General features: G+C 60.2%; 1 protein-coding gene and 1 long non-coding RNA gene across 3 annotated transcripts; one reads left to right on the top strand and one right to left on the bottom strand.

The window, feature by feature from the left end:
* Positions 1-217: 217 nt before the first annotated feature.
* On the bottom strand, positions 218-8,144 carry LBX2 (ladybird homeobox 2). 2 transcript variants are annotated; one of them, XM_081925418.1, is made up of 2 exons: positions 7,876-8,144; positions 218-1,496 (listed from the first exon to the last, which is right to left on the bottom strand). In XM_081925418.1, exons 1-2 carry the CDS (start codon positions 8,069-8,071, stop codon positions 1,018-1,020), a joined length of 675 nt encoding a protein of 224 aa, XP_081781544.1. In that variant the 5' UTR covers positions 8,072-8,144; the 3' UTR covers positions 218-1,017. The 2 variants fall into 2 exon arrangements, with proteins under 2 accessions (XP_081781544.1, XP_081781543.1); XM_081925417.1 differs by lacking the exon at positions 7,876-8,144 and adding an exon at positions 5,028-5,792.
* On the top strand, positions 6,021-12,467 carry LOC309377863. Its single transcript, XR_014171741.1, has 4 exons — positions 6,021-6,137; positions 7,041-7,149; positions 9,227-9,291; positions 10,656-12,467. It is a non-coding gene; the product is annotated as an uncharacterized lncRNA (long non-coding RNA).
* The last annotated feature ends 1,709 nt before the right edge of the window (positions 12,468-14,176 follow it).

The following is a 14,176-nucleotide window of genomic DNA, read 5'->3' as shown; positions in this document are numbered from 1 at the left end:
GTCGAGGGTTGATGGTGAGGGGAGACGCTCCCGTTTTCTCATGCCTCGCCGCCCTCGCCCACCTTCCGGCCGCGCCTTCCTGGCTCCGGGACTGCCCGGTTCCTCAGTCGGCCTTTCCCTTGAAAGTTTGCGTCTCAGGCTCCCGGCTCCCTCTCCGCCCGGACCCCCCCCCCAGTGCCCCCCACCCGCCCCAGTTCTTCGTAAGCTGGCAGCGTCGTCTGTTGTGTCCTTTTATTCAAAATATATACACGCACACACGACCGAGAGAACCGGAGAACTGAGGGTGGGGTGGGGGTGCGCGAAAGGCTGGGGGAGCTGCCCCCACCCCAAATTGGGAGGGAAGGCAGCCCCCCTTCCCTAGAGGGGTGGTTCCTCGCGGAGTCGCCAGAGCTCCAGGCCCAGCCGTCGGGGGGCCCCTTTTGGAATGTGCTAAATGCGGCCTTCCCATAATACACGCCCCCCCTACCACAGTCCCCTGTTTCCTCCGGGTGGGTGTCCCAGTCTGGACTCATGGAGGAAAGGCAAACAGCAAGGACACGGGGACGGGGCGGGGGGGAGGAATCGAGATCACAGCAGGGACCAAACCACGATTGAAAAATAATGATAATAATAAAATTAATTGATTTTTTAGAAAAAGAAATTGCACCAAATCTTCCACGCCAGTGACCGAAGAAGGAGGACGGGGTGGGGTCAGCTGGGGCCAGAATAACGCGGGTGGGTCTGAGGTGCAGGCAACGCATGGACGACATGCAGGGCGGGGACGGGGCAAGGGGTGAATGGACGGGGAGGGCGGATAAAGATGGAGGGAAAGCGGGTTGAATGGAATCCTGGGGCGTCAGGGAATTGGGGTGCAGGACGTCGAAAGTGGGGCCTCTCTGTTCTTGGGCTGGGGCGCCCTCTCAAGCCCCTTTGCTGGCGGTGCGGCGGGAGGAAGAGAGGGAGGTAAGGGGTCCCACGGTTCAACCCCCCGTCCCTTGGTTCGATGCTGGGGGAGCGGGCTGGCCCCGCGCGAGGCTCTCAGTCCCCCACGTCGATCTCCTCGTCCTCGTCCTCGCCCTCCTCCTCGTCGTCGTCGTCCTCGCCGTCGGAGAAGGGGTCCGTGGCGCGGAGCGAGGCGCCGGGCGAAGACGGGGGCGAGGCGCGGGGCAGGCTGCCCCCGCGGGCCCGGGCAGGCTGGGCCTGGGGCTCCAGTTCGGGCATGCTGGCCAGCTTCTCCAGGGCGGCCGGGGGCAGCTTCTTGAGCGACTCGACGTCGGCCTTCATCTCCTCCAAGTCCCGCTTCAGCTTGGCGCGCCGGTTCTGGAACCAGGTGATGACCTGCGCGTTGCTGAGGCCCAGCTGCGCCGCGATGTGGTCCCGGTCGGCGGGCGACAGGTACTTCTGGTAGAGGAAGCGCTTCTCCAGCTCGTAGATCTGGTGGTTGGTGAAGGCCGTGCGCGACTTCCGACGCTTCTTCGACTGCTGCCGCGGCCCGAAGGCGCCCAGCGGGTCCCGGCCTGCAGAGGGAGGCAGATGAGAAGGATTCGCGGTCAGCCGCCCCCGCCGGGCATAAGGGCCAGCGCCCCCCATCCCGCACCTGCCCTGCCCAGTCTGGAGTCGCCAAAGAACCTGCAGCCGTCGGGGGGACTCCAGAGCTACCCCACCAGGGCTGGAAGGGCCGCTTCCTCTGCCTGGAGGCCTGGCAAGGCCTCTCGCTATCCCTTCTGCTGGGGTCGGGAGAGACCTCTTCCCCTTGGGCGCAGGAAAGCGTGAAACTGGCCGCAGGGCAAAGACCCGACGGTAACCGAAACCCAGCGAGTGCGGTGGGGGCGCCCGGAGAACGACGGGCGACTTCTAGCTTAGCCTCCCCGCCCCGAGGCTGAAGCGCCGAGCGGGAAGCCCAGGGTGCTAGCGGGACGCGGAGCATCTTGGAAAACCGACGGCCTCCCCTCTCTCCCCATTCAGTCAGGCGGACCCAGGTCTCGTGGGGATGGAAGGGCGAGTGAAGGAGCACAAAGAGGGACTGTGCTGGGCGGCCGCCCTTGTTCAAAGGCCTTGATAACATTTTGTTGAAAACCAGACTCTGGGAAGCCCCGGCCATTTGCTCGCACAACGAAGTAAAAAGGCGGTCAAGGCGCCGACCTTTGTCCCAAAGAACTGGGCTGGCGGGGGGGGGGGGGCAGAGAGAGAGAGAGAGAGAGAGAGAGATTTACGCTTGGCACCAAACTAAAATTTGGAACAAAATTCCAGATCAAGGAATAATTGCTACACTTTTATCCTGAAGTGAGGGTGGGGATAATAATAGCAATATAATTAATAATAATAATAATAATAATAATAATAATAATAATAATAATAATAATAAACAACCACCGCTTAGCAGTGATTCTTTCTTTCTTCGTCCTGACTGTGTGATGGGAAAGGAGAGCGAAAGTCTCCTGCTTCTCTTTTCCCCTTTCTCCTTTCCACCTCTGAGAAAGGCGCGCAAGAGGCAGTAATGAAACCAAATGGCTGTTCCGAAGTGCGGGACCCTTGACCTCAGCTGCTGGCGGGGCAACCCTCTGCCTCCCCCCCCGACCGCCGCCGAAGGACAAGAGGTCTTCTCTGGTCCCGGACGAGGACCTTCAGGCCGGGGGAGTGACGAGACCCGGGACCTGCCCGAGACCAGGCTGCGGTTGAGCCCGCGCGAGGGCCTCGTCTAGAATTAAAACGATTCGGCCCACAGCAGAGAAGCCGGACCCCTCCGGGAAGCCCTATTACCTCTCGCAGAATTAATCCGTTCTGGTGAATCCACAGGATCAGGCCCTTCTCTTCAGGATGGGCTCATCCAAACTAATGTCCCCTTTACACTAATGGCGCGCTCAAATCCTGCTTTCCTCTGTCGGCTATTTTCGCAAATGCTGCTCAATTTTCCCTTTCCCGGGTCTGAAATCCGAATTTGTACACGTGAACTGTTTGAGCGCCCTGCGAATACCTTAGAAAAGCGTCACTTGTGAATGGTGGGGTGGAAAGTGGGACAGAAAGAGAAAGTAAACCCATTTCCATGCGCCGGAATTTAATTTCAATTTAATTTATTGAGATTCTGTTCCGACACATGATTTGCAATTCAGCTGCGGAAAATGCAAAAACGTATTAAACTGAAAGCGCCCTGAAAAAAAGAGCAACAAGTCTGGATTTGAAATGGGTTTAAATTCTCTTTCTGTCCCATTTTCCACCCCACCATTCACAAGTGACGCTTTCCTAAGCTCTGTTGTTTCACGATTAGAAGAAAAACACCCGCCGCCTCCCTCGCCCTTGGCTAGTCAGAATTTTGCCCGAAGGGCGCCGAACGAGACCTGGTGAGGTCCGGCTAATTTCACAACGCAGGAAAAAAAGAGAGTTTCCCGGGTTCCTTGGGAAAAAAGGAACTCAAATATTAGCCATTTTGGCGCGGGGAGAGAGGCGTCTGAAACATGCTCCCTCATATTTATATTAAGTTGAAATATGGTTTTGCGGAATTGCAAGCAATTTAAGCTGAAAGACTGGCGAGGAACATCCACCCAAGAAATACGGGAAATTGTAAAATATAAAGAATATGATTTAATATAATTAATTTGAACCAATTACGTAATGTCCGATTGTGACTCTCCACGTGGCTCTTTGGGTACCTTTAAGAAGCGTTGAGAAGGAGAGTCCGGGGCCTTCACTCGCTTTTTGCCCAGGGCGCAGTTGGGGGGCTGACTATTGCGAAGTGTGGCTCAGCCAGGAACAACCTTCCCGAATTCGGGGTTCTGGCGGAAAATTGCTTGCTCGGCCTGAAAGGTTTTGAGCCGCGGCGACAACTGAAAGGTCCAGCTCCCCGGAAAAGTGGAGGCGAAATGTTGTCTCTTCAGCAACATTTTTTTAAAAAGAGGGGTGGTGGAATTCTTTGAGGAACCGGATGTTAAATGGCGGGGTTTTTTGTGGGATGGGGGTCCGGGCAGGGCTGTGCCCACTTCGATTATCCGGCCGTTCTCCAACAGGCTCGGCTCCCGGATTTCTCTCCTGGACATCGGAGCAAACGGCCCCGAAGAAACTAGCGCGTTTCCCTTTGTGGTTTAACGTGATTCGGGGCCGTTTTTCGGCGTTCATCCTTCGGCTAATTTGAATAGAGAGCGTCTCTCGGTGTGTTGCAGGGGCGGGAGGGGGGGTCACTTTACAGAAGCAGAAGGCAGAATTAAATCGCAGTCGTGTGAAACCCAGCAAGGAGAAACTATCGCGCGCGGCAAACGAACCCAGCCGCCGCCACGAACTTGCGCACCCGCCAGAAACGAATTCGCGCCGTTTAGGCCGGTGGCATTTTTCTTTCTCGTCGGGCGGGACCGAAAGAGAGAAAACGGTCTAGTTTTGAAAGAACCAACGCGGCAGCCATTTGCTGTCCTCGGAGCGCAGGCGGTTTGTGTGTCGGTTCGCGGTCTGGACTGACTCTGCCCGTCAAGTGGAGCCAGCGGGACAGATAAACAAATCCAGGCCGCTGACATAATATTGACTTAACCGGCTGCGGATTCTTGCGGGGCAGGAAAAAAATGATTAGAAAGGCCAAAGGGGAGGAAGCGGCGTTGGCGTTGGGGGGACCCTGTGGGAAGAGGGCTGGGCGGACCAGCCCTTCGCCTCCGACGCCGCTAGACCTCCGCATCAGGATTTCCGAAGGAAAGCGGCGGATGAGTCTCTTCCTCGCCTCCGGGAGCTCCGCGCTTTTCTCGGGGAAGCGAGGGCAGCGGCGGCTCCTTGGGACACCCGCCAGCCCCGGAGGCGGCTCCTGGGCTTCCCAAAGCGCGGAGGAGGGTCCGAGCCTCGCCCTTCGCTTTGCCCGAGAAATCTCCGGACAGGGGAAGGGCCGCCGCTTCCTTGGCTTCGCTGCATCATTTGTGGGAAGATGGCCCCCGGGTGCCGCCTCGTTACCGAGCCTGCCCAAGCCCCGTGGCCGAGAGCCCCCTCGGAGGTCACCCCTCGGAGCGGAAGAGGCAAGCGCGGCCCTCCGCCGCCACCCCGCCACCGCCTCTCCTCTCCCGCTCGCCCCGACCCCTTACCTTCGGCCGCCTGAAGCACGTTCACCTCGAGCCCCTTGAAGGTCTTGCTGGCCAGCTCCTCGAGGGCGCAGAGCGGAGAGGCGGGCGCGGGCACGCCGTTGCGGGGAGGTCCGGCCGAGCCGGCGACCTTGTCCAGCAGGCGGGCGGCGGGGGCTTTGCGCGCCGAGGGCTTGCTGAGGATGTCCTCGATGCTGAAGGGGGTCAGCGGCTTGTTGGAGTTGGCGGGCGGCGGCAGCTGGTCCAGCGGGCTCCGGCGCCGCTCCTCGGTGGCCGGCTGAGGCAGCGCGGGGGCCGCCTTCCCTTCCTTAGCGGAGGTCATGGCCCGCGGGAGGGAGGCGGGAGGGAGGGGGAGGGAGCCCCCCAGCTTCTCCTGGAGCAGGGATGGGGCTCAGCACCCCCTTGGGGTCATGGTGCTGCTGCTGCTGCTGCTGCTGCAGATCCCCCGGCGTTGTTATCTCTGCGCGCCAGCCGCTCTGAGCCGCCCCCTCCAGCTTTGAGCACGGAAGCTCCTCTTCTCTCGCCCCCCCGCCCCGCTGCCCGCTGGATCCGGGCCTAAGAGTAGAGCGGCGCCGCACAAGGGCCCCCCCGGCCCATCCCCCTGCCCGGCCTCGCCCGGCGCGGCTTGGGGAGGGGGCGTCCCGTCGGGTCTTCCTCGCCTCTGGCCGCTGGTGAGCCCGTTCAGTCCTAGCCAAGTCCGCCCGGGCGCTCCAGCCTTAAAGACGCACAGGCAGGGCCATCAATTGGGCACCCGGGTAGGAGGAGCCAGCGCGGAAGTGTTAGCAAAGTTTCAGAGGGGGGAGTGAGTGGGGGGGACGCGGGGAGGGGAGGGGGTCCCCGCTTCTCCGGCCGCCTTGCAGAAGCGGCCACCGCCCGACGGCTCTGCCTTTGCTCGCAGGCCTGCCTGGGGGCTCCCTCGGCTCCACCGCTGAGCTGGCGGCCCCGATCCCGGGAGCAAAGAGGCGTCGCGGGAGCGGCTAGGCCTGCGCCAGGGCCCTGACCCGACAGCTTCTCCGGCTCCCCAAGCCGAGGACAGCTTGGGCTGTGAAGCAGCGCCTTCCGGGCTGGCCCCTGCTCGGCTTATCGCGCTGGGCCTCGCCTCTCCAGCTCCCGGTATGTGTGCTCCGCGGTGGTCCCCGCTCCTTCCAGACCCTTCCACCGCCCCCTGCCAAACTGGCTGTAGATACAAGAAGGGCAGCTGGGGTGGGCGATAGAGGACCCTGCCTCCCCCTTCGGGGCTCATCTCTGGCAATTGTCTTAAGCTGCCGCAAGTGTCTCTGCTCAAGGAGCCCCCTGAGTTTGGGCATTGTCTCTTCCCGCGCCCCCCCCCCCGCCTCTCTCCAGGAGCTTTATGGAGCCGCCTGGATCGGGTCTGCTTTGGAGGAGGGGAGCCTTCCTTGACCAGCATGTGGGGCGCCCTTTGCGGCCTTCCCCTCTGGAGAGATAGTCACCCTCCCTCGAGTGCAGTGCCTAATCGCCAGTCGCCCTTCTGCGGCGAGGATTCTTCCGAGCAGGAGAAGCGCCGGGTTCTTGCGGGGCCCTCCGGCTGCTTCTCCTTCGGGCGGCGGCGACCCTCCAGCTAAATGCCCCGCGGGGGTTTGTGGCAGCCTCGCTTATTGTTCTCGGGACTCTGGTTTTACCTCGCCGCGCAATTACGCACAATTGCAGCGCCTTCACCAGCTTGGCGGCCTCGAAATAGCCCCGCGGGGACTTCGGGGAGAGGTTTCTCTTCCTCCAGAGCCGAGAGAGCCACGGAGGGTTTTCCTCCGCTTGGCGTAAGGGAAAGGAAGGAAGAGAAAGGCAGGCTTCGCACCCCGCCAGAGCCACTCCACGCTCTCCTCCGCGGACGCACGGAATTTACTTGCTGCTGTTGTTGTTGAAGATGTGCTTTGTTATTATCACTATGACTATTGTTGTTACTGTTGTTACTATTGGTAGTGGTACTATCAGTAGTACTCTTCGTAGTAGTACTATTATTCGTGCTATTACTGCCATTATTATCTTGGGCACCCTCAGGTTCCCCTCTCGCTCAGCGCCGGCTCCGGCTTGTTCAGCGGGCGTCCTTGACGTGCGTGGCCCGTAGGATCGGAGACGCTGCCCAGAGGAGCCGCTGCCTCCGCTCCAGGTTTGCCCCTCGCGTCTCCCTGTGTGCCCTCCGGGCCCTCCTTCCCCACCCATCGAGGCCAGCTTAGGGTCTTCTTCCCCCTTTCCGGCCCTCCACCCTCCGGTTCTTCCCCGAGGTGCAGGGCGGCTTCGGCGGCGTCCCAGGGTCTCTGGTGGATCGGGCCCTCCGGCTGCTTGCCTCGCCGCCTGCGGCCCAGCTGGGCGCTCCGCTAGGCCCCTTCGCCACCCCCGCCGCTAATGCAAGGCAGACGTGCAACATCCCCGTAAAGGGAGCCATAAAAAGCGGCTCCCCCCCCAAGCGCTGTAAAGAGCATTTCAAAGCCCCCCGCGGGCCGCCTGCTGGGGAGGGGAGTCTGTAGACAGGCTGGGCGGCCCCGACCTCCCCCCGACGGCTAGCCCGGCCTCTCCGGAGAGAGGGGCCTCCATGGGGTTCCCTACTCCCCTCCAGGATGCACCCCGACTATTCTAACCCCCCCTCGACTGCCTGGAGTTTTATAGCCTCCCCAGTTCTAAATGGCCCATAAAAGCGCCGCGTCTGGGAGTGATTAAGGCCCGCAGCGCGGGGCTTTGGGCAGGTTTTGAGTTTCACTGCCCGGACCGGCCGTAAAAGCCTCATACAAATAGCTCCATGATCCCGCACGCTTGTAAACCCCCCCTCCTTCCCTCCCTCCCAGCCTGTCCCCCTCCACAGCCAGCTGCTGAGAGGCCAGGCCTGTCCTGTCCAAACCTCGGGTCCGCCTGCGCGCAAAGGGCTCCCGGTGGACGCGCACCGAGGGCCCCCTGTAGCCGGTCGGACTCGGCCGGAAGAAGGCACAAGACCCCCGGGAAAGCCCACGGCGCAAGCAGAAGAAAAAGAGGGAATGGGGGCGGCATCTCTGAAGGTTACGGGGTGGGGGAGGGCAGGAAAATCCCTTCCCTCCCATCTAGACCCCAAATGTAGGCGCACAATCATATAATTGGAGAGTTGGGAGGGACCTCCGTGGGCCATCTAGTCTAACCCCTTGCAATCCAGGAAGCGCAACTAAAGAATCCTGGACAGATGGCCACCCAACCTCTGCCCGGAGGACTTCGCCAATGGGCGGAAGAGAAACGGAACATGGACATCAATATATCCCAGAGCCATCTCACACCTCCGGAGGAAGCGCGAAAGGCCCAGGAGAAGCCGCAGCGCTGGCCACGGGCCGTCCGCATTCCGCTCGCCTTCCGCACCGCCCGGCGACCGACTTCCACCACCTTCTTCGCCCCAATCCACTCCATAGCATCTTCTTCGGTGTGGGCGCGCGGTATCTGGGAAAGTCCTACGAGAGTCGTTCGTCCTACGAGCCATAGTCTCTGCCCACAGCGAAGGCCAGAAGAGGCCGGAGGAAAGAAGGGGGAAAGGGCAGGTGCGTTCACACGAGACACGGCAAAGCCATTCCCCCCCCCCCCGCATCTCAGAGCCAGCAGCCCCGTTGCCTGCTCCTTCAATCACCGTGAAAGGCGACCATAAGACGCCTGTTAGCCAGAAACCCCGCAAAATCCAGAAGTCGCCTTTTGTTTCCCATTCCCTTCACAACATTCATGAGGATAAAAGTGGCCCTGGATTTGTAACGGGAAGGTACAACCTCCGCGGGGCAGAACGCTCCTTCGCATGATAATCGCCGCCCCGCAAGAACACCGTCTAGACTAGAGTCTCTAGACAGACGTTCAGCTTACCGGCCTGGGGCAGGAGGGTCTCTGAGCTTCCCTGCTCGCCGGCGGAGGCACTGAAGGCCCAGCCTCCTCGCGTGTCGGGCGGAGGAGTTGCGGGCCTGATCTGTGAACGAGGTTCCGGCGCCCTGTTTCCCAGTCCCGCGGACCCCGCTGCGCGACCCCGCGTCCTGACGGCCGGGTGGAACAGCAGGTGTGAGGCGCAGGCGGCGTCCTGCCCTGCCCGGGCCTGAGAAAGGCGCTGGGGGCCGGGTCGTGGCTGCTCAGGGCCAGCCCAGGAGAGCCCCAAGCCGGGCCAGCCCCTTCCCGGTTGCAAAGGGGTCGGATGGAGCCGCCTTCCACCCCTCTATCGTCTTTTGGTCCCTTATGTAATCTTTTGCTTGTTTTAGGTTAACACAGAACAAAGGAAACCTATAGAAGATAAATATTTGGAAAGTTAGAAGGAACCTGTCAGGTAAGAGGATGCGGCACGCTCTTTCTAGAGCTGTAAGGGTTTGGAAAACCCTTTTTAAAAATTAAAGAAATAAAATTGTCAGCTGCAACCCGAATAAGGCAGGACATCCCCCGCCATTTTCCCGGTTGCCTTTTCTTCTCGGCCCAGCCTTCAAAGGGGAATCGGCCCCGATCCTGCCCGGGCTGTCGGAACGCCTAGATGGTCTGTGGCTGAGGTTCCGCTCCTTTTGCCCGAACCCCCCCCCCCAAGAAACCTGGAGACGGGCTCCAGGCTTGGCCAGCCCCCAAACCACCCTTCGGCGCCATTTCACGTCGGAGAAAGGTCTCTCGGAGATCATTGAGGCAGCATCAAGGAAAGCCCGCCGGCGGAGAGGTTCCTCTTTGTAACCGTCTCGCGCAAAGCCACGCACCCCCAAAACCCCAGAATGAGAGCAGGAGCTCCCCGCGTAGAATTACCTCGGTATTGGGGGGTGCAATGCAGTGTGGTGGTGGGGCTCCTCTGCCCAAAGATCCCCCCCCCCATGGTTGGGATCAGGCCCAGCGCTTAGAGCAGGTGAGGATGCTCCTCCCGCGGACCCAAGACTTCCACCCCGAATAAATTCGCTTCTTGCCTTAGAGCCCCCCCTCTATAGTCCCCCCCGCCCTGTTAAAAGTTTTGCCCCATCCCGGAGCCGAAGTGGTTAAGCGCAGCTGTCACTCAGCGCCTGGCGGGCTGCGCGCCCCTCCGCTCGGGGGCCTTTAATCCCCGCTCGCCGTGATAGATGGGCCGTTTACACGAGCGATTAGGAGCGGATGGAGCCCGCCATGGCCACAGCCGCGCGGGCGGGCGGGCGGCGGATCGGGAGAGCGCTCCGCCAGATGGTGACTTTCATGTCGGGACAATCCCCAGCGCGTCGCCTCATCTGCTTTTGCTGAGGGAGGGGAGCCTGGAAAATGAAATTTGGGAGGATGGGACTGAAAATAATTGGGATCGGAACCGGGGAGGGGGCTGAATTCGGTGTGAAGGCACCGCAAGAGTGAGCGGGAGGACGGGGCATTGTCTCCCGGGCGGGGCGATCCAGGTTCCGGCCTCCGTCCATTCCGGAGTCGATCCCGAAGGGGCTCCCCTTCCTTTCCCAACAGGCGAAACTCCCTTATATTTCTGGAAAACAGGGGCGGGAGGAGCCTTTGGAAAGAGAGGACCCCCCCAATCTCTCGCGCCAGGGGAGCCTCCCTCGCCGCCCCTCGCGGGTTCCTTCCAAGCGGGTCTGCCTCACCGGCTCCGCTTTGCTCCGGGATTTCAGCGAAGCCGCGCGGAGTCTGGCAAGCCCCGCCGGCCGGACTTTCTCCCTTTCGCCCTTTCTTAATTGCTTTTCCTTTCCATAGTTCTCCCCTCTCTCAAGACCCGCGCTCAGCCGCAGGAGTGAAAACGCGCCGGGCCTTCCCTCGCCTGCTCCTTCCTCCTGCCTTCCGAGAGTCCCTGAGCGAGACCGGCGGCAGCTGGAAGGCGCATCTCTTCTGGCCGCCAAAGGCTCCGATCCCAAGACTTCTCCGAGCGGGTGGGTGACGGTCAGAATACCGTCAAAATGCTTCTTCAGCCAGAAGCGCACTGGATGCGGAAGAACCGGCCAAGCCCCATCAAGCGGCTTACACTGCGCGGAAGGCGAGGCGGCTCCTGGCGCAGAGAAGCGCCGCATCAGTTCTGAAAGGCAAACGCTATTTTTATTTGCATCTGTTGCCGCAGAAGCGGGTTCCTGGAGATCCCGATGCGGAGCGAGGAGAGTGGAAGGCCGCTGACCCGAGACTGGGGAAGAGAGGCGCTCCATCTGGCGAGGAAGGGAGGTGCGAAAGTCCCGCGGGCGGCGGAGTTTTGACGCGGAGCCAGGAAGGAGGGAGCCCGCAGCCGGGGTTCCCGATCCCCGCTGCCTCCTGTCCTCTCTGAAGGGGGAGGGAGCAGGGAAGAGCAGGCGCACCCCAAAATCTCGTTCAAGGTAAAGCCACCCCAAGCGCAAAGTCTACAAGTCGCCCTAGCTCCCGCTTCGCCTCGCCAGCCGTGCGCCACTTTATCGTTGCCGAAAAGACGTGCGGACGTTTGCAACAAATGCGAGAGAGAGAAACGCGGGGTTGCCGGGCTGGCTACTTGCTCAGCGGCCTGCAGTCGCCGGCTCCCTCCCGGCCACCTCCCCGGCTGCAGTCGGACATGTCTGGCCATTCTGAGCCTCTCGCCGTTTCCGCAGGGCGACGCATGGCCGGGCGCAGCAGGGCCTTTCTCGTCTGGGCGCCGCGACCAGATCCATCCCCTCCTTTGGCGGTTTACGCGCAAGCTGCTCTCCCGGATTCCATCAGGGTTTCGCCTCTCTGCTTTAGCGCCTTTATTGGTTTTCGTTTGTCTGTTTTTAACGTTGCTGATTTTAAAATGTTGGCGCTTGGAGCGTCTTGGTTGACAAGGCGGACTAAGAGAGTTTTTATCCGCGAGCGAAGCCAGAGGCCTGGAAGGGCTGCCTGGCGCACGTCGGATAGATCATTTCTCCGACGGCGCGCGTCTGTTTGCTGCATGGGGCCTTGGAGGCTGGCGAGGGGCCCTTGCCCAGTGGGTCGAGGCCTGTTTGCCGGTGGCCCCGATCCCTTCTGTCCCTGGTTCCACAGAGCTCCTCTTAGCCGTCTTATCTCCCTCCTTAGCACTGACAACCCGTCCCTCGCCGCCTCCCAGTCCAGCGCCCGAACTTCCCTCGGCGCCTCTGCGGGAGGAGAGCTGTGGACGCGGGTGGCGCGCAGGATTTGACTCGGGACTCCTCAGGGACAGCCCAGGGGAGGCGCTCTGGGGAAGGCAGGCCCAGGAAAGATTTCTAAGCCACAGCGAAAGTCCAGCTCGCCCGGGGTTGCCTCTTTGCTAGCCCTACAGCAAAGGAAACGGGTTTGTTTGTTTGCTTGAAATTATACTCTGCTTGATTGTAAAAAGCCTCAAAGTGGTTTATAAAAAGAACGAAAAATAAAATTATCGATAAAAACAGTTATAAGCAACATTCGAAAAATTAAAACCACCCATAAACTAAAATCAGAAGAAAACAAACACCAACATTTTACCTGAGTAGGTTTGTCTAAGCAAGGATGCGTTTAGCAGGCGCAGAGAAGAGCGCAGGGAAGGAGCCTGCCTGCTGTCAATCGGCAGGGAGTTCCCGAGGACAGCGCTGCCGCACTAAGAGATCGACTTCTTACGAATGAGGAACGGGCATCGTCTGGCACCCGTCACAGGGCCAGATCCACAGTTCTCCCAGACTATTGTTGTTATTATTTTATTTATGTACTTACTACATTTATATACACCTCTAAATTCCAAGGAGCTCAAGGTGGTTCCGCGGTTCTTTTCCTCACAACAACCCTGTGAGGGGGTTAGGGCGAAGCGATGGTGTCTGACTCCAAAGTCTCTCTAGCCATCATGCCACACGGGCTCTCAGCTGTGGTCCAAATAGCTCAGTGCTGCCCACCTCCCTCTGTTTTCTCCTTACAACAACCCTGTGAGGGAGGTTAGGCTAAGAAACAGTGACTGTCTCTTGGTCACCCAGAGCTTCGTAGCTGCTTTTGAGCCGCGGTTCCTCCGGTCTTAGCCCAGCGCTCTGACCAGGAAGTCTCGCTGAGACGCAGGACCTCAGTCGACAGACGAGCCACTTTCCTCCAAAGCGTCCGCGCCTCCCTCTGGCTTCTGTCTCGCCGCTGCAGGGGAGGCCACAACACAGCGGGGAGTCTTTAAGGCCCCACCCGACGCATCGGAAGCACACAAAACCTCCGTTGCAGGGGGTTGGACTAGATGACCGTTTGGGACCCTTCCAACTCTGCAATCCCGCGATTGCATGAAAGCCTGGTGCCATAATGAAGACCCTCCCCTGCAGCAGACTAAGGCGGGGCGCAACCTCTGGAAGAAAGAGGCGTCTTGGCTGCCCTGGCTCAGCCTGAGAGGGAGCGTTATACAGGGACTCGGGGCGTGTTCGCAGGGACACTTCAACCTGCAAGTAGAGGCAAATGCTCCTCCTGCCCTCCCTGGTTCCTCCCCGCTCCAGGCCTCGTACAGACTCCCCCCCCCCCGCCGCCCTGCACACCGTCTCGCATAATGCCCTGTGACACGCACCAGGAAATTGCTGCAGAGGGGGATCCTTGCAGACCCCCAGCTCATTCTCAGCAGGTCTTGCGTCTCTTCCCCCTCCCCGGTTCTCCTTCAGCATCTTCCTCCCCCCCCCGCCCCCACTCCCAGCTTATCGGGGGCGTTGACAGGGAAATTGAGTTAAGTGATGGAGAAGAATGTGCTCGTGGGGCGAACAGCTCCATCCCAGGCCTTTAGATGCGTGTGTTTCTGCGCGCGCGTGCGCGTGTGCTAATCTCAGTTGTCAAGAGCGCGAGGACTAGCTGGGCTCTGCAGCTACTTAAGTGAACGGAGGAGCGCCTTGCGGAGACCAAGAGGCCGAGGAGGGGCCCCTGGATCAGGACGTTTTAAAACGATGGCTCTTGATTTAATTGTATATAAACGATATTATTTGTCGCCTTAGTTTTAGGCTAAGTGTGGATGCCCCGTTGGAGCTGGAAGGCGGGCAAGGTGTAAAGGGGAGCGGGTGGCGCTGGGCTTGCCGGTCAGAAGGTCAGCAGTTCTAATCCGCGGGACTAGGTGAGCTCCCGTTGCTCCGTCCCAGCTTCTGCCAACCTAGCAGTTCGAAAGCACACTAGTGCAAGTAGATAAATAGGTACCGCTCCGGCGGGAAGGTAAACGGCATTTCTGGGCAATTTGGTTACATCACGGTGTCCTGTTGCGCCAAAAGCGGTTTAGTCCTGCTGGCCACATGACCGGGAAAGCTGTCTGTGGACAAACGCCGGCTCCCTGGCCTGAAAAGCGAGATGAAGGCCACACCCCATAGTTGCCT

Source organism: Podarcis melisellensis, assembly GCF_964234715.1.
Source record: "Podarcis melisellensis genome assembly, chromosome: 9".
Lineage (NCBI taxonomy): Eukaryota > Metazoa > Chordata > Lepidosauria > Squamata > Lacertidae > Podarcis > Podarcis melisellensis.
This window is presented reverse-complemented; position numbering and strand designations above follow the sequence as displayed.

Bases quoted from the DNA above. Each gene is read 5' to 3' on its own strand.
- LBX2 (XM_081925417.1), bottom strand. From the start codon at position 5,346: ATGACCTCCGCTAAGGAAGGGAAGGCGGCCCCCGCGCTGCCTCAGCCG. The intron at 1,497-5,027 runs GTAAGGGGTCGG...CTCCCTCTGCAG, and splicing joins CGTGCTTCAGGCGGCCGAAG to GCCGGGACCCGCTGGGCGCC.